The 20,530-nt window shown below is 37.1% G+C and overlaps 1 protein-coding gene across 6 annotated transcripts in view; it reads right to left on the bottom strand.

The window, feature by feature from the left end:
* The window catches only part of SNX25 (sorting nexin 25), a 142,307-nt gene that overhangs the window by 25,709 nt on the left and 96,068 nt on the right, over window positions 1–20,530 (bottom strand). For all 6 annotated transcript variants that reach the window (XR_012007486.1, XR_012007487.1, XM_072775975.1 and 3 more), the window contains 3 exons: window positions 17,473–17,654; window positions 5,089–5,220; window positions 2,397–2,669 (listed from right to left, as the gene is read on the bottom strand). Coding sequence is in view for 4 of the 6 variants with exons in the window: in XM_072775975.1 (XP_072632076.1) it covers window positions 2,397–2,669; window positions 5,089–5,220; window positions 17,473–17,654 (587 nt within the window). In the remaining 2 variants the exon portion in view is untranslated. The remainder of the gene's footprint in view (window positions 1–2,396; window positions 2,670–5,088; window positions 5,221–17,472; window positions 17,655–20,530) is intronic.

Here is a 20,530-nt window from a genome sequence, read left to right as displayed (position 1 = left end):
TTCAGGATTGCAGCGAAAAAATAAACATTTAATAGCCTGAAAATAAATATTTAATAGCCTGAAAAAATAAACATTTAATAGCCCTTTTAAGTGGAGATGTGTGGGGTGGGGAGGTGGATTCTATACCACTATCTTCCAAACGGTACCCAAGGGAATCTGCTTAGAACAAGGGAAGGCAACTGAATTCTCTGCCCAGCTCAACTCGAATGTTCTGGGCCCAATCTGGGACAAAGACGCTGAGGTACTATGGTTTCCTTTCCAGCTCCAAAGAATATTATAGAAAACTCACACAAGTCCTTTTAAAATAAAATTTCCAAATTCCCATTAGTGAAAGTATTTCCAGTATACACTTTGTTCAGTCCTTCTCTTGAAGATGTATTTTAGAAATCAACAGATCATTTTACAAGTAAAATGGTAGTATTTCAAAGCAACAATATTCATAAAGAACTGTGTCACTGAAAAATCTGGAAGAGATCACCAACAGCGTATAGAATAGATTTATGCGGGGTACTGTAAAGAACTGCTGAGAACAGGCTTCTCCTGTGTTTATACTCTTGCACATTCTTCCAGAATTTTTTCCTCCAATTTTTAGTTAATTGTAACAAACAGTATAATATAATTTTTTTCCAAACAAGTGAAGTATTAATAATTCTAGAAAACCAAGCTGTTTTTATTTTCGTAGGGTCTTTTAAATCCTTGTCTGTGAGTTTACATATCATGACATAATTCTACACAGACAGGTATTCTGTTTTTTCCATATAATTTATGATGCCGCATATTTTGAGGGTATTAATTACAGTCTTCAAAATTATAATTTTTGGCTGTCTAGTATCCTAGGAGTTGACAGTACACTGAGGCATACTCCTACTGCTCCTACTACTGCTCTTCCTGTTCTGGGTTGATTCTGTGGACTTGGAATCCCAAAAGGACCAAAACCAATTCCATTATACAAAAGCTTTTCTACCCTTTAGTTATGGTCTTAAATTTTTAGAAGTGGGATTACGTTACAAAGAGTAGGAGTTTTCAAAAGGTCAATGATACATATTTCCCTTGAGTCCTAGGTGAAATTGGAAAATTCTTCAGGTTTGTTTACTATTACCATTCATATTAACTGTCAGTTTAAGACTTTATTCAATTTATCTGTTGGGTACTGACAATTTCAATTAATTTGAATAACCTCTTCTATAGCATTTGCAAATTAACCATTTTAATTTTTGAGGTAGAGAGATAACACAGTTAAACTGACCAAAAAAAATTAAAAATATTTTAAAAATTGACCTATCTTAAAAATCAGATGCAACGAGTTAATGACTTTTGGGCCACTTTTGGTGGTGTTATACACTGAAGTGTAAAGAACTAAGTAATAAGTATTTTAAAAAGTCTGAAGGAATGAATTTCAGAGTTACTGACTTCTAACACCATTAAGAACAAGCACTTGAGGATGGAACTGGGGAGGGGGTATTATGCTGAGTGAAATAAGTCAATTGGAGATGGACAAACATATGGTCTCATTCATTTGGGGAATATAAAAAATAGTGAAAGGGAATAAAGGAGAAAGGAGAGAAAATGAGTGAGGGAGACAGAACATGAGAGACTCCTAACTCTGGGAAATGAACAAGGGCTAGTGGAAGGGGAGGTGGATGGGGGGTTGGGGTGACTGGGTGATGGGCACTGAGGGGGGCACTTGAAGGGATGAGCACTGGGTGATATGCTATATGTTGGCAAATTGAACTCCAATTAAAAAAAAAAAAGGAACAAGCACTTGATTCCTCAGAGATTGAGATATAACTGGGCAGGAAAAAATCCAAGATAAATTATAATCTTTCCAAGTAGGGAAACTATAAAACACATTTTTCTTTGCACCTTCACAAATCTTAAAACTCATATAAATCATTAATAGTAAATGATAGGTGGCAACTAAGGCTCTCCAATTAAATGACCGTGCACTTAATTAGACTTCAGGTGTAGTTGAGCAAGGTTTTCTTTGGAACATCTTACTTATATCTGATTTTTTTCAATTTCAAAATATTTCTGTAACTCCTTCCACATTCTCCCTCTCTCACTTCCCCATCCTTTGTCTATTCTCATGCTGCTCTAAATCCTACTGATTCTCTTACCTGGCCTAAGCCACAAATGTCCCACCCTGCAGACTTTCTGCCTTTGTGTTTTCAGGGTGTGTCTCAGGTAGAGAGGGGGTGGTGAGGTCTCGGACTCAACACAAGGCGGTGGTAGTCAGTTGTCCACAAGAACAAGGGAAGAAGCGTGTAAGTTCTACTTAAAGTCCTATACTTAACGGATCAAGAAGCAAACCAAATTCAGCTTATACAATGGCCCATCTAGTTATATTTTTGAAGCTTAACCACTGAGAAGGGAGGAGAAAATTAAATGTGACTCACCAGTTCATCCTTGCTGGAAATCAACTGTGAGACATGTTTCTCTTCCTCTTTTATCATCAGTTTCTCATACAGGTCACTGACAATAAATGATGGGTAATACCTATCTTTTAGGGTCTCATAAACATCTCCCTGGATTTTGTAGAACACTTCAATACCTTTATTTCCTACAAGACACTGCTGGATTTCTTTGTAAAGTGATTTTTCCACAGATATTTCTTTGCTTTCCACAAAGAAATTCTGGTAAATTTCACCAACTAATTGTGGAATTTCATTCTGAAAAGAGAGGAAGATGAAGAACAAAAAAGGCATGAAATCTCATCTCTGACAAAAAGGATTAGCTTCTGAATTCTCTACATTTTAAAGCTGGAAGCAAGACGCTTGGAATGTACACTAGTACCAGTGTGGCTCTTTGGCTTTTGTGTAGCACATTAAGAATCAGAGTCAAGAATCAGATTCTGAAAAGACATGGCCTCCTTAAAATGAACACTTCAGTTGAATAATTAACAAATGTAATTTCTTTTAAATGCCAGAAAGAGAAAAATGACAACAGCTCTCTTCTTGCAATGGACTCCTCGTAAATCTGAATTCCACTGCTCAAATATCAGCTAAATTCGATTTGGCTTTTTAAAATCTAATATAAGTAATTGGCAGTGCCATTTCTCGCTCCAGAAAAAAAAGTCAATATTGTGTAATTTAAGAAAACAAGAAAAAAATTTTTCAGAATGATGATTTATTACATTATAATCAAGCTTATATTAGACAGTTTAGTCTTAAACATTATACTTAGGTCACAGCCAGCCGCCTTCGCAAATGCAAATCTCTTCTGGTTAACATAATATTTATATTTCCTCTAGACACATCTCATTAACTCTAGGAATGTTATACAAAGTCTTCAACAAAAAATGAAGACAGAGGCGCCTGGCTGGCTCAGTTGGTTGAGTGTCCAACTCTTGGTTTCAGTTTAGGGGGAGATCTCTGGGGTCACATGGCTATGCCACTCCAGTGGAATCTGCTGGAGATTATCTCCTTCTCCGTCTCTGCTCCTCCCTGCTGCTCAGCTCTCTTTCTCTAAAGTAAGTAAATAACATCTTTGAAAAAAAAAGACAAACAAGCTCCATGAATGAAGGCTGTGAATTCACCGAACATCCCAGAACGTTTTACATCCAAATCAGTATTGGTAGGTCAAAATAGCTAGTGTTGCATTTGATGAAGCTACATGCTCTTATTCCACTGAAATCTTTCAAATTGTCTTCAGTAGTTTAGGGAAATTCTTTAGATTGCTCTTGCAACATTCCCTCGAGAGCAGCCAAAAGTCACTCAGAATCAAGTCTAGTAAATAAATAAAATATATAATAAAGTGGCCAAAAACAGTATTTGATAAAATGAGGTTAATTGCTGGCTTACAAATTAACAAAGAAAGGCATTTCTAAGAAGATTTAAAAATACTATGAGAATGAATTTCATTCCTTAACTAATGTAATTTATGATGTATTTTAAAGTTCTAAAGTTCAGTTCTAAAGTGCACATAATAATTTAATGTACTCACTGTTCTTTGTGCTTATGTTAATAAGCTTCTCAAAATATATGCCTTATATATGTTATAAATATTGTTATGTATAGTTATAGACACATATCAACATATATAATTCACATTAAACAAATTGAGAACTTGCCAAGTGCAAAACACAATGGTTATTGTTGGGGTTTTCACTGTAAGAGGCATCTATAACCAAAAATGTTCTTTTGTGTTTCTCAATTCAATCATATTTTATGTATTTATTTTTAAAAAGATGTATTTATTTTTTTATTTGAGAGAGAGAGAGAGAGAGAGCGCGCGCGCGCGGGGGCTGGGGGTGGGGCAGAGGGAGAGGGAAAGAGAATCCACAGCAGAGGCTCCACTGAGTGCTGAGCCCCACATGGGGCTTGATCCCAGGGACCCTGAGATCAAGACCTAAGCCAGCTACTACATGACCAGGTGCCCCTTTAATTCAATCATATTTTAAATGAAATAAAAGAAGAATGGTAGTATAAAATTTGCACATGATAATATTACAATAATAAGGTTATGAGACTAAAGTGTAGATGAGAAGATCAATTCATTGTAACACCAATGTGGATATATTTAAGCCTTTTTATAATGCATTAAAAAAATTAATGCCTGTAGGCAAATTCAATATTTTGGTACATTTATAAGTCATTTTTTCCCTTGACTACACATTCAAAAGCATCTTTTTGTAAAAATAAAATCTAATTTTATTTACTATTACAGGCTGGAACATAATCCCATTATTATTATTATTTTTTAATGTTCACTTTCTTTATTCCATTTCCTTGGTAATATTAGTAGAGACTGTTGAAAATTATGAAACTGTAAACTTTTAAAGATTTTATTTATTTATTCATGGCGGGGGGGGGAGAGAGAGAGAGGCACAGAGACATAGGCAGAGGGAGAAGCAGGCTCCATGAAGGGAGCCCCATGTGGGACTCGATCCTGGGACTCCAGGATCACGCCCTGAGCCGAAGGCAGGCCCTAAACCGCTGAGCCACCCAGGGATCCCCTATTTTTGGTTTTAAATAGTCCTTTAATGTATACTTCTCTTAAAGCTTCACTGAGAAACACACATACACTGCCTAACATGCAAGTTTTCATCAGCTAGTGATTAAAATTCCTTTGATGCTGTATATACTACACCTTGTTAGCACTCTTTAAATACTCCACAGACTCCCAAAAACTAATCAGAGCTCTCTTGTCCATCCTTTCCATGTATATTCGAAAGTGCTCTCGGTAGGAAGTACTGGCCAAGATATCTTCAAACTGAAGAATCTATTAAGGAAATTTAAGACAAAAAATTAAGAAAGAAGTTAAAAATCAAATTTTAATTATCAGTTTCCTTTAAATTCTAATGGATTAGTTTCTACATTCAGGAAGGGAAAAAAGTCTCATTTTTTAAGATCATAGTGTAATATGGTATTTCTCTCTACTTCTGAAATATTAAATGGAAAAAGTTAAATACCAATTTTCAATTATTCATCCACATATTGAGCAAAAGATCTACTTAGCATCTACCATCTACTCTGTCTCAGGAACATTTCTAGGAAATGAAATGGACAGAAATCCCTGCCCTGTGGGATATACTGCTAAAAGCAACAGATGCTAATAGAAAAATCAAAGAGAAATGCATAAAAGACCAGGCTAGAGTCATTTTTGTCTTCCATTCTGTTTTTATACAGCTGAGGAAAACTGATTTTATATCTTGTTCTTTAGTTTACAGTATCATGTTCATTTTAAAAATCTTTTGTAAATACCATTTTAATTGGTTCATAATATTACACTGTATGAGTGTATCAAAATTACTCCTTTGTTTACTATATTGCATGCTTACAAGAAAAGAAAAACCGTATCTGGAGACACAATGGGCACAACCTTGAGCAAAGGCTGCCAAAGTAGAAGAAAGCAGATCACCTTCATAATTATTCATAACTCAATTAATTAGGGGAAATGCCTCAAATTAATTCAGAAGGAATTGAAACCCCATATCCTCAGCTCTTAGGTTAAAAAAAAAAACAAAAGACATGTAAGTATAATTCGAATGCAATTAACAGAAGAATTTATCATTCAAGATTTCAAAAATTTTAATTATGGCAATTGGAAATTTTTGGAAACTTTACTAGTAAGATCTTTCTAAAATCAAGTGCATATGATCAACATAAATTCAACTCTTTTGCTGACAGTGGGTCCTCAATAGGTTTTGCGAGCAGAAAGGAGCAGGCATTTTTCTAACAACTTCTGGTAACTAATTAAAGGAGACAGTCATCCCATGCTACGGATCACTAACAAGTAGAGTCCATAAGTATTTCAGACAATTAGTAGTTAGTTAACTAACTTTGGAAGATCATAGCATATCTTTATACAAACCCTACCAGTAAAGTATCTTAAAGTACAAGTTCTATCTGTATATTGTCCACAGAAATTTGTAGGAATCCACATCAACTTTGGATCAGCATAAAGATCACTCAGACAGCTACCGATTTTTAGTATAGGGAGAAGCTGAGCAGAAAGAGTATTCAAAGAAATCTAATGAACTCTTCCCTGTATGATTTTCCTTGGATCGAAGTGAATTCCAAGTTAGATACAAATTCACATATCTGCAAAACCAAGTTCAAAATGTCTTCTAAATATTAGCCATTTTTGGATTTTTATTGACTTATGAATATTCTATGTTCTGCTCCAAAAGTGCAGATATATATAAATAAATGACAGCAAATACATCTCAAGTATAATCAAATATCTGATATATCTCTTACTTTGACTGATGGATTAACCAAATTCTCTGCTCCATTTTTTTTTTTTCTTCTCTTGAAGAGAGAAGAGCATTTCACTGTGTAACATCTACACTAATGGTATGGGTTTGGGTAAACAGGATGAGTAGATGGTATACTTCAGAGTCAAATGTACTCATCTGAGATTAATTAATTCTAATTCACCTGAGATTAACTAATTTTACTTTATTTTATTTTTATTTTTTTAAAATATTGTATTTATTTATTCATGAGACACACACACACACAGAGAGAGAGAGAGAGAGAGAGAGAGAGAGAGAGAGGCAGAGACATAGGCAGAGGGAGAGGGAGAAGCAGGCTCCATGCAGGGAGCCTGATGTGGGACTCGATCCCAGGTCTCCAGGATCACACCCTGGGCTGAAGGCAGAAGCTAAACCACTAAGCCACCCAGGGATCCCACTAAGCCACCCAGGGATCCCAACTAATTTTAATTCTGAGATTTTTGTGTGAAAGTGCAAAGAGAAGGGTAGGTAGATCAAGGTTGACCACTATTAAAACAATCATTTTTTAAAAACTATAGATGATGTAACAACAATTAACATTCACTAAGGGATCCCATACAGCCAACACTGTGCTCTTAATTTATTTGTTGGGTCAGCTCTTTTCTTTCTGTTCTAAGACCCCTGGTAATTTTGCAGGGAGGGCTACCACAATCAATGATCTCATGGTAGGAGACAAAAAACTGACCTAGTAGAAGCTACATGTGCTAAAGGCCATGAAGCATTTCAGGCTGGAAGGCAGATCATTCTCTATTCCTCTTCAGGGATTTTTATTTACAGCAGTTTCAGTCTTTTCCAGTCCCACTGGATCTGGTTTCATGATGCTTATTTTGTAAACTTAGTTTTATATTTTGTGTGAATTACTTCTTACCCAGCTAGTTCATTTTTCTCCAGGAAGAGAAAAAGCACTCAAAAGTACCTCAGGGTCTTAGAGGAACAAATGTGTTCCTAATATACCCAACATGTTACCAAGAGTGATAGGATTCTCTAGTTACAAAACATACCCAATATACTCATGAGACTGTCTCCAGCATAACAATATGTAGAATTAGGATTTTGAGAATTACAATTGGATTTTTCTTACATCTATATCATCACTAAAAATAATAATCTATGCCAGTAATAACATATATTCATTGAGTGCTCATATACCAAGTGGTGTACTCATCCCATTATGTGCATTATTTAATGGATGCCACCCAAAAGGTACATACAATTAACTCAATTTTACAAATAGAGTACAAAGACACTAACTTGTCCAAAGATAATCCCAGTAGATTTGGGATTGGAAGCCAGGCTTTCCGACTCTGTAGCACAGCTTCTTAACCATAATTAAATAGTTCCTCTCCTTAAGAAATTACTGCTTTGCATTTGTAGCAAACTATAAATAGTATGGAACTCAGAAAGGAAAGATGCATTTTAAAAAGATGCTCTATAAGAACTCCAGCAGAAACAAAAAGTCAGAGAATCTTTTCATATCCAAGTGCAGACTCCTGGGCTACATTTGATGGTGTGCATTTTAGACTGGTCTCAGATCAAATATAAATTGATATGAAAATTGATCTTATAGTGGGTTGGAAGATGGCGGCCCAGTAGGAGGACCACAGGCTTGCCTTGTCCCACAAACAGAACTAGATAACCATCAAATCATCCTAAATGCCCCAGAAACTGCCTTGAAGACTGTCAGAACACACTCCACAACTAAAGACAGAGAAGAAGCCACACTGATGAAGGCAGAAAGTGTGGACATGTGGTTTGGGAGAAATGGATCCCAGTGCTGCAATGAGGAGGGAGCCAGGGTCACAGACAAGGGTGAGTGACAGGGAAACTAGACTTTATTTATTTATTTTTTTTTGGAAACTAGACTTTAAAACAAAAATTGTAACAAGAGACAAGAAAGGACACTATATAATAAATAAAGGGGACAACCCAAAAAGAAGATACAACAATTATAAATATTTAATGCACCCAACAGGGGAGCACTCAAATATATAAACAACTAATATCAAACATAAAGGAACTGATGATAATACTATAATAGTAGGGGACTTTAACACCCTACCTATATCAAGGAACAGGTCATCCAATCGTAAAATCAACAAGGAAACAATGGCTTTGAGTGACACACTGAACCGGGTGGATTCAATAGATATATTTGGAACATTTTATCCTAAACCAGCAGAATACACATTCTTTTCAGGAGCACATGGAACATCCTCCAGAACAGATCATATATATTGGTCTCATTTATTGGTCTCAATAAATTAAAAAAAAGATCAAAGTCATACCATGCATCCTTTTTGGCCACAATGCTATAAAACTAGAAATCAACCACAAGAAAAAATCTGTAAAGATCAAAATTACATGGAGGTTAAATAACATGCTACTAAACAATGAATGAATCAACCAGGAAATCAAAGAATAAATTCAAAAATATATGGAAATAAATGAAAATGAAAACACAATGGCCCAAAACTTTGGGATGCAACAAAAACAATTCTAAGAGGGAAGTATATAGCAACATAAGCCTACCTTAAGAAGCAAGAAAAATCTCAAATAAACAACCTAAACTTACATCTAAAGAACCTAGAAAAAGAACAACAAATGAAACCTAAAACCAGAATAAGAAAATAAAAAAGACTAGAGCAGAAATAAATTATACAGAAACCAACTCTGGGAAACAAACAAAGGGTAGCAGAAGGGGAGGTGGGTTGGGGCATAGGGTAACTGGGTGGTGGGCACTAAGGAGGGCACTCAATGGGATGAGCACTGGGTGTTATACTATATATTGGCAAATTGAATATAAATTTTAAAATTTTAAAACAAACAAATAAAACAAAACCAAAACACAAACAAAACCAATAGAACAGTTGAATAAAACCAGGATCTACTTCTTTGAAAAAAAAAAAAAAATCTATGAAATTGACAAACTTCTACCTAGACTTAACAAGGAAAAAAGAGAAAGGACTCAAAATCACAAATGAGAGAAAAAAAATAACCAACACCACAGAAATATAAATAATTACAAATAATTACAATTACAATTATGAAAACTATATGCCAACAAATTGGACAACCTAGAAGAAATGGATAAATTCCTAGAAACATACAAACTACCAAAACCGAAACAGGAAGAGTTAGAAAATTTGAACAGACCAATGACCAGCGAAGAGATTAAATCAGTAATCAAAAAGCTCCCCAAAAACAAAGTCCAAGGCCTGATAGCATCACAGGTGAATTCTACCAAACATTTAAAGAAGAGTTAATACCTATTCTTTTCAAAGGGCTCCAAAAAATAGAGAAGGAAAATTCCAAATTCATTTTATGAGGCCAGCATTACCCTGACACCAAAATTAGATAAAGACAACACTAAATGATCAAATGGGATTTCTTCCTGAGTTGCAAGAATGGTTCGATACTCACAAATCGATACTCACAAATCAATCAATATGATACATCACTTCAATAGAAAAAGGATAAGAACCATGTGATCATTTCAGTAGATGTAGAAAAAGCATTTGACAAAGTACAACAACCATTCGTTATAAAAACCCTCAACATAGTAGATTTAGAAGGAATATATCTCAACATAATAAAGGCCATATATGAAAAATCCACAGCTAACATCATCCTTAATAAGGAAAAGCTCTCAGTTTTCCTAAAGTCAGGAACAAGAAAAGGAAACCCATTCTCATCACTTTAATTTGACATCGTACTTGAAGTTCTAGCTACAGCAATCAGAAAACGAAAACAAATAAAAGATGTTCAAATCAGTAAGGAAGAAGTAAAACCTTCACTATTTGCAGATGACATACTATTCACAGAAAACCCAAAAGACTCCACCAAAACACTGCTAGAACTGATAAATGAATTCAGTTAAGTTACAGGATACAAAATCAATGTGCAGAAATCTGCTGCATTTCTATATACCAATAATGAAGCAGCAGAAAGAGCAATTAAGAAAACAATCCCATTTACAATTGCACCAAAAATAGTAAGATATCTAGGTACAAATCTAACCAAAGAGGTGAAAGACCTATACTCTGAAAATTATAAAACAGTGATGAAAGAAATTAAGATCACACAAAGAAACTGAAAGACATTTCATGCGCATAGATTGGAAGAATATTGTTAAAATGTCTATACTACCCAAGCAATCTACATATTTAATGCAATCCCTATCAAAATACCAACAATATTTTTTACAGAACTAGAACAATCCTAAAATTTATATAGAGCCACAAAAGACTCCAAAATAGCCAAAACAATCTTGAAATAGAAAAGCAAACCTGGAGGCATCATAATTCTGGACTCCAAGTTAGACTACGATCAATGGAACAAAGTAGAAAACCCAGAAATGAACCCACAACTATATGGTCAAAGCAGGAAAGAATATCCAATAGGAAAAGGCAGTCTAATGTTTTCAACAAATGGTGGAAAAACTGGACAGCAACACGCAAAAGAAAGAACTGGATCATTTTCTTATGCCATGCATTAAATTAAATTCAAAATGGATTAAAGATCTAAATATGAGGCCCCAAACCATAAAAATCCTAGAAGAGAACACCAGCTATAATTCCATTGACATCAATTATAGCAACTTCTTTCTAGATATGTCTCCTGTAGTAAAGGAAACAGAATAAAAAATAAACTACTGGGACTAGATCAAAATAAAAAGCTTCTGCACAGCAAAAGAAATCATCAACAAAACTAAAAGGCAATCTACAGAATGGAGGAAGGTAATTACAAATGACATATCTGATAAAGGGTTAGCATTTAAAATATATAAAGAGCTTATACAACTCAACACCCAAAAAACAAATGATCCAACTAAAAAGTGGGCAAAAGACATGAAAAGACATTTCTCCAAAGAAGACATCCAGATGACCAACAAACACATGAAAAGATGCTCATCATCACTTATCATCAGGGAAATGCAAATCAAACTACAATGAGACATCACCTCACATCTGATTGGCTAAAATCAAAAATACAACAAACAACAGGTGTTGGTGAGGATGTGGGAAAAAAGCAATCCTCCTGCACTGTTGTTGGGAATGTTAACTGTGGAAACATTTTGGAAGTTCCTCAAAAAGTTAAAAACAGAATTACCTTAGAATTCAGCAATTGCACTATTGGATACTTTAAGAACACTAATTCAAAGGGGTACATGCACCCCAATGTTTATAGCAGCATTACTTAAAATAGTCAAAATATGAAAGTAGTCCAACTGTCTATCGACTGATGGATAAAGTAATACGTGTGTATGTGTGTGTGCGCACGCGTGTGTAATGGAATATTATTCAGCCATAAAAAAGAATGAAATTTTACCATTTGCAAGGACGTGGATAGTGCTAGAGAGTGTCAAGCTAAGTGAAGTCAGAGAAAGACAAATACGTATGATTTCACTCCTGTGTGGAATTTAAGAAACAAAATGAGCAATGGGAAGAAACAAAAAAGGAGAGAGAGACCAAAACACAGGCTCTTAATTACACAGAACTAAGGGCTACCACAAGGAAGGGAGGTGTAGGGATGTGTTAAATAGATGATGAGCACCCAGTGATGTGTAGAATCACTGAATCAGTATATTGTAGACCTGAAACCAACACTGTATGTTAACTAACTGGAATTAAAACTTAAAAAAAAACTGATTTTACAGAAGAGGTCAGACACTTAGTGCCATCGGTTTTCACACCCCTTATATTTTCATTTCCTCTTCTCCCTTTATTTTTTCTATTATTTTTCTTAAATTCTTCTTTCCATCTTTCCATTTTGGGGGCCATTTAAGAAGCAGGTTACCACTGTGCAAAAGCAATACAGATTTTGTGTTTCCATATCCAGATGAAAGCAAAGCCAAATAGCAAGGCAATACGTGCAGGTAAAGTAGTTCAGGCTTTGGAACTGGACATACCTAGGCTGGAATCCTGGCTCCAATACTCTGAGCCTCAGTTTCTTCTTCTATAGATTGGTGATAGTACCACCTACTTTATGGGTTATTGTGAGACTTGTCATAGCTGTTGTCAATGACAACATACAATAAAAACACATCAGAAGAGTCTGAACCAAGATTTTGGCAAAGAAAGAAAAGACAAAGTGTTCCTGGTTGGCTCAGTGGTTGAGCTTCTGCCTTCCGCTCAAGTCCTGATCCTGGGGTCCTGGGTCCTTGAGTCCTGCATCTGGCTCCCCACAGGGAGCCTGCCTCTGTGTCTCTCATGAGTAAATAAATAAAATACAAGGAAGGAAGGTAGGAAGGAAGGAAGGGAGGGAGGAAGGGAGGGAGGGAGGGAGGGAGGGAGGAAGGGAAAGAAAGGCAAGAAGAAAGAAAAGACAATGACAGGTGCTAAAAATCAGGGTAGTTAAAAAGTCACTTACTAGATGATTAAACATGGATTAAAGGACTGGACCAGTAGGCATCAACTGGTGTTAAGACGGAGACTACAAAGGGGCTGAGAAAATTTCTGTTGATAATGAATATGATTACTATCTTGATTACGGTGATGATGGTTTCATGAGTCAAACTATCAAACTGTATACTCTAAATATGTGCAGTGTATTATATGTCATTATGCCTTAATAAAGCTGTTTAAGAAACAATAAGCCTTGACAATGGAACTGCAGATAAATGACATACATGATCTTTATACGAAAGGCCCACTGCCAGGAGAACACATATTGGAGTAATTTTTCTATTTATAGATTGCTAGATGTGATTTACTAATATTCTGTTAAGGAAATTTTTGTTTAGGTTCATGATGAATATTGGTGAGTAGTTTTCACTTTTCTAAATGTTTTTCTCTGGTTTAGTATCAGAGTTATGCTGGTTTTCTATGAGGAGTTGAAGAGTATCCTTCTCTTCCATTTTCTGAAATAATACGGTTAAGACTGACCTTATCCTTGTCTTGAATGTTTAATAGATTTCACCAGTGAAATAATCTGAGCCTAAAGTTTTCTTTGTGGGAAGGTTTTAAACGATAAATTCGTTTTCTTTAATACCTCTTAGGCTACTCAGATTTTCCATTTCTTTTTGAGTCAGTTCTAGTAATTTGTATTTCCAAAGAAATTTCTCTATTTTATTTATATTGTGAAGTTTATTGGCTTCAAATTGTTCACAATACTTCTTTATTCTCCTTTTAATGTACAGAGGATCTACAATGATGCCTTCTCTCATTCCTAACAATGGTAACTGTGCCTTCTCTCTTCTTTTCATCAGTCTAACTAGAGTGTATAATCGATCTTTTCCAAGAACTATCTTTGGCTTTCATTGATTTTTCTCTACTGTTTTTCTGTTCTCTACTCCACTGATTTCTGTTATATTATTTCTGCCTTTCTAGTTATTTCAGTTTTCATTTGTAGGTTCTTAAGGAGGAAGATCACTGATTTTAGACCTTTCTTTTTAAAAAAAAAAAAGCATTAAAAGGTGTTTCCTTCTAAGGAATCTGGGTGGCTCAGTCAGTTAAGCATTTGCCTTCATCTCAGGTCATGATCCCTGGGTCCTGGGATCGAGCCCCACATGAGGCTCTCCACTCAGTGGGGAGTCTGCTTCTCCCTATCCTCTGTCTTTCCCCCCCTTTCCCCTGCTCGTGCTAGCTCTCTTTCATGCTAAGTAAATCTTAAAAAAAAAAAAAAGTGTTTCCTTCTAAGTACTGCTTTAACTGTAATCCCACAAAAATTAATGTATTTTCATTTTCATCCCATTCAAACTAGTTTCTAATTTCTTATAATTTCTTGACTCAAGCCTTATTTAGATATGTTGCTTAACTTTGAAATATTTGAGAATTTTCCAGATCTTTTTATTATTGCTTTCCAATTCCATGTGGTCAGAGAACATAATATGTGTTTAAACCTTTTAAATTGGTTGGAATTTGTTTTATTGCCCAGAAATATACTCTTTCTTGGCGAATGTTCAATGTACACTTGAGAAGAATGTGTATTCTGTTGGTGCTAGGTGGAACTGTCTACAAATGTCCTTTAGTTCCCATTGGTTGTTATTGTTGTTCATGTCTTCTGTATCCTGCTTTATTTCTTCTATCAATTACTGAGAGAAAGGTGTTAACATTTCCAATTATAACTGTGGATCTTTTTTTCTCCTTTCAGTTCTGTCAGTTTTTGCTTCATTTATTTTAGTTATTTATTTATTTTGAGAGAAAGAGAGAGAGAGAGAGAACAAGCGAGAGCACAGTGAGCAGGAGGTGGTTAAGGAGGGGGATGCAGGGAGAGGGAGAGAGAGAGAGAGAATCTTAAGCAGGCTCCACACCCAGCATGTGGAGCTCCATGGAGCTCCATCTCATGACCCTGAGATCATGACCTGAGCTAAAATCAAGAGTCAGTTGCTTAACCAACTGAGCCACCCAGGCACTCTGCTTCACGTATCTTAAAGGTCTCCTTGATCACATACATATTTAGGATTATCATGCCTTCTTCATGAACTGACCCCTCTATCATAATGAAATGTTTTTCATCCCTGGTTACATTCCTTGTTCTGGTGTCTATTTCACCTAATGTTAATATTAACTACTTTAGATTTCTTTGCTTTGTGTTTACATAGCATGCCTTTTCCCCTCCTTTCACTTTCAACCAATCTGTGCCATCATATTAGTATCTTATAGAGAGCATATAATTATTTATTTTTATTTATTTATTCAATCTCTTTCTTTGAATTGGGGGGATTCAACTAATTCTGAAGACTAGGTTCTGAAGTAAAATTTATTGGTGATTCCTCTGGATCAAATATGATTAGGCTACAGCAAAACTACCCACTTATGGCCCCAAACTAACCAAAGTCTTACCTTTAGTCTAGCAAACCACCATAGACATTAGAAATCTGTAGTATTATCTGAGGCTTTTGGCCTGAAGCCTAACGGAAATGATTTTACTCTGAGGTTAAACTGTTGGAACAGCAATGGGTTGCTCCTTTCCTAAATATCTGGAGAAACAAGTTGAAATGGAGCAAAAACCAGATTAAGGCTACTTCTAGTAAATACTGCCAGATAACATACTGAAATCACACTGAGTTCTAAAATTATCTTCTTTTATGTTTCCTAAGATTTTCTTCTACCATAATATCTAAAACCACATCATCTTTTGACTAGGCAATAAGCCATCGGGTATGTCTTCCAGGTATTTATTTATCTCCCATCTCTACTGGATCACTTACTTTTCTATTTTATAATTACATGGGACTCTTTCAGAGCAAAGACTCCTCTTATTCCTTTTGTATTCTAGTACCTTGCACTGTAACTGAGAGATTACGGACCTTCGTTAAATGTCTGTTGACTCAATGAATGAATACATGGGACACAAGAAGAGAAATTTTTCTATGACAAATGTGGCTGAAAAGCTATTTAAGAGTCCAGAGGCTGAGAAGAAAGAGGAAGGAGGACAATATACAGCCTGCCAAATCCATTCTCCACCATTCACTTTGGACCACAAAGTTAAAATTGTAAAATGTTCACTTTGGACCACAAAGTTAAAATTGCAGATCTAATAGCAAAATAAACAGATCTCCAGCGGCAAGGGGACCCCTCTATAAAACAAGAGCTACTCGGGGCAGCATTTGAACCACTTGTACAAGATGTTTGCCAAAGAACAACTCTGGCTAGTGTTAGAGTTGGTCCAAGGTCAAGCATAAACTATGCTGAAGAGGCTCTCATGGAGACGGGCCACAAACAAGAAAATAGATCAAAGTTCATCACCGGAATGAGGAGGAAGGGAAAAGTCACAGGCATCTGAAGTCAAACCAGGAACTGAATGAGAAAACATCAAGAAACTAAACATCCAAATAGGTAAGGTTAGGGGCTGTAGCCAGAGTCAAATTATACTCTTGGTAGCCTCGTTGTAAGTAAATGCCATCTTACAAAAGAGAAGTTTGGAGACTGCCTTGAAGTCCTGTTCCCAAGTGGTACAAACAAACTCCTCAGGGAGTGCTGCTGCTGTTTCCCTCAGTCTTCGCATTCACTGGGTCTTGGAAGACACACTTGAATCCTTGAGAATAAGAGCAGGTACTGAGGTAGGGCTAGGACACTTCCCTAAGCTCCCTGATTTCAGGACCCAGTATCAGAGAGTCCAAAGTTTTGTTGTAAAAACAGGCGCTGACATATTATGGCTTCGTAAGAAAGCACTCAGATTGTGAAGCAACTAGATCTCGGTTTTTATCTAGTTTTGCCTCTTCCCACCTGCCTTAGGTAATTTACTAACACCAACTCTGTTTCTTCACCTTAAAATGGAAATATCGAGAAATTCAAATTTCATTGAATTGTAGTAAGAGCTAAGTAAAATAACTTACAAGTTGGTAACACCAACTCTGTTTCTTCACCTTAAAATGGAAATATCAAGAAATTTAGATTTCATTGAATTGTGGTGAGAGCTAAGTAAAATAACTTACAAGATACCTTCTATTCCATAGGTGGTTTGTTCTATTCAACTGGTAGTGCGTAACTCGACTGGGCCCTTGTAAACTAAGTGTGTGCCTCAGGGTGTGCGGGATGGGAAAATACACACAGGCACATACATGTACACGTACATATACCCTGTGCTGATCCATCCTACCTATTACCGTTCACAGAAGTCAGGGATACCAAGTAATACAGCTCTTTGACCCATAAAAGCAAACATGAGGGTCTCTGTTCTGGAACATATGTCTTATGTTAAATACCAAAAAGTTAAAAGATGGATGGGAGATTACGTGAACGTTTATAATGAACATGAAATGGTCAAAACAAGAAACCACAAAGTTCTACCTTCTGGCTTGGAGGCCCTTCTCCCTCATCCAAGGCCCCGTCCTCTTGCTGGTCATAGGCAGGGCCTCCCAGGATTCGGATTCTCTTCTCACACTGCTTCTTTGCCACAGTCAGTTGGTTAATGTACCTTTTCATATTCCTGGCCCTTAGGAGATCAGCTTTCATTGCAGCAGTTTCTTTACCTTGAGTGGGATGGATGGACAGGACCCAGTCAGAGGACAAGGTACAAAAAGGGGAACGTAACAACTCTGAATGAGACTGATGTCTAATGTGGTGCATTCTGAACAGTGGGTACTAAAGAAGAGAATTCATGCTAAACACACACACATATATACCTATACTCTCAAACAGAAGTACCATTAATTTCTAAATAAACCACTAAAAAATCCTACTCAGGTGTAAAACATTTTAAAAAACCTCCTCTGCACACATATACTCACAATCGATGTGCCTGTGTATATGTGTACTTAAATATCTTCGTATGTACACGTCATGTATGCAGAGGCATTCCTAAGCATGCAGTGAGTTCTCACTGTGTGTCAGGCATGCGCTAGGCATTTGGACTCAAGACCAATTGTTAAATCTCATGGGACTTAAAGTCTAGCACGGGAGAAATCCAAAGATAGTATTAGAAATTATGAACATAATACAGGCTATAATGAAAATGTACAGGTACCCTTGAGCTGCTTGACCAGTGTTTCTGACCCAGGTTTCCCTGAGCAAATTACACTCGAACAAAATGAAGGAGGAGTGGGATGTGACACACAGAGAGAGCAACAAGTACGAAAGTGAAAGCCTGGAGGCAGGAAGGAGAGCTTGGGAGGCCTGGAAGAGCCAGGGCAGCAGATGTAATGGGGGAGCTAGTGATCCAAAGTGGATGAGGAGAAGGCAGGAGCCAGAAGACACAAAGCCGTTTAGTCCATTGGGTCTTTAGCTCAATAGCACTAAGAAGCTTCTAATGGGTTTTAAGCAGCAGCATGTCATAAATGGATTCGTGGTTTGGTTTTGTTTTTACTTGAGAGAGAGAGAGAGAGAGAGAGAGAGAGAGAGAGAGAGAGAGAGAGAGAACACAAACCAGGGGGAGCGGCAGGCGGAGGAAGAGGGAGAAGCAACCTCCCCCCTCAGCAAGGAGCCCTACATGGGGCTCGATCCCAGGACCCCGGGATCATGACCCGAGCTGAAGGCAGACACTTAACTAACTGAGCCACCCAGGCACCCCTGAATTTGTATTTTAAAAAATTATACAGGAAGGATAAAATAAGCAATTGGAAAGCAAAAGACTGCAAGTAAAAAACCTGTTGAAGACCATTGCGGTAACTGAGGAGGCAGATGGTGGCCTAAACCAGCTCCGTGGCAATAGTAGGAAAGAAGACTGGAAGGATCTGAGAGTAACTTATAAAGAGAACCAACAGGACCCTGTGACTGACCAGACAGGGGAGAAGATAGATGGCTGAGGAATATAAAAAAAACAGAAGTATCCAAGATGTTCCCAAGTTTCTGCCATGAGCAGCCATGGAGGTGGCGGGGCCAATTATGAACCAGGGAACATTATTACAGAAGCAGGTTTATGAAAGATCTTGAGTTCAACTGTGGACAATATAGTAAATGATATTTGCCAAAGGTGGTCCCAAGAAGATCTCTCGGTTCAACTGCTCTTGTTGTCAATGTACTTTTGACAATCTCCCACTCAGAAGTAGGGTATGTGGTTTTTTTTTGTTTTTTGTTTTTTAATCCAGGTGAGTTTGTAATAATGGAGGAAGTGATGCCATGACTTCTAAAGCCAAATTGTAAAAGGCCACAGACTTGGAGCCCTGAGCCACCTGGTAAGTCTCTACTAGCCACGAGGCCTCCATGCTTTAAGGAGGCCTAAGCAATCACTGGAGAGATCTACACAGAAAGAACTCCCAGACCACAGACCTGACTGGGACCTCAGTCCACATTCAGCACCAACTTGGCACCATGTGCAAACACCACCTTGAAGGTGAAGCGTCCAGCCACAGTCAAGCAGAGAAGAGTCATTCTTGCCTGCTCAAACTGCCAATTTGTGTGCAAAAGAAAGGACTGTTTAAGACACTGAATTTTAGGATGGTTTGTTACACAGCAAAAGAACAGGCAAACAGAGTTGAGGGCATTTCCCTGAGCAGAGATACAAGGTGTGGAGTTGAGAAGTGTTGAGCACTTGATGGTAACTCAAGTCACAGGAGTAGGTGAGACAACCCAGGAAGAGATAAAATGGTCCCAGTACAGAATCTAAATAAATCCCACATTTACTGGTGAGAAAGAAGAGAAGCTGGCAAAGGAGACAGTGAAGGAGAGGTAGAAGGTGAATGTGAGAGTATAGTTTACAGAGAAGCCAAAGAAAGAATTTCAGCAACACCATATCGTGTGTTCTACTGCACAACCTAACTGGTCACCAGCTTTCACCTTTGCCTCCCCTTTGGTTTTGTTCAGCATAGCAGCCAAAGTTAACCCATTAACACATCGACCCACTCACATCATTCCTTTGCTTAAAACCCTCCCCAATACCCCCATTTCACTCATGGCAAACTGCAAGGCTCTTTTGAGGAGCCAGAAGGCCCTACATACTCCAGCTTCATCTCCTCCGACTCTCCACAGTAGCCACATGGGTTTCCTTATGGGCTCTTTCTTTTTTTTTTAAATAACAGCTTTACTGAGATACTCTTCACAGACCATACAATTCTCCTTAAAGTGGGAAATCCTCTATAGAAAGCAGAAGAGCAAGCTCACTTCAGAAACAGTAAGATTGTTTTAGGCAATGTCCAGGGCCTAGGTGACCACCCAGTAAATATGAATATACCTATGCAGGTAGATCACACCTTCTGGGGGTGAGTCAGAATGTGCTCAGCTTAGGTAAGAACTACCCATAATGAAAGAAGGGGCCCCTCAAGGTGGAGCCTAAGCAATGTTTTATAGAACTCAACCACTTCCCTAGGATGATCCTTACCTCGTTCATGTTCCACTTAGTCAACTTGTATAAATGCCTTAAAACAGCATCTAGGCAGGCTCAACAGAGTAACTGAAAAAACTTAGGTGAGCA

The sequence above is a fragment of the Canis lupus genome, chromosome 15 (genome assembly GCF_048164855.1).
Source record: "Canis lupus baileyi chromosome 15, mCanLup2.hap1, whole genome shotgun sequence".
Classification (NCBI taxonomy): domain Eukaryota; kingdom Metazoa; phylum Chordata; class Mammalia; order Carnivora; family Canidae; genus Canis; species Canis lupus.
This window is presented reverse-complemented; position numbering and strand designations above follow the sequence as displayed.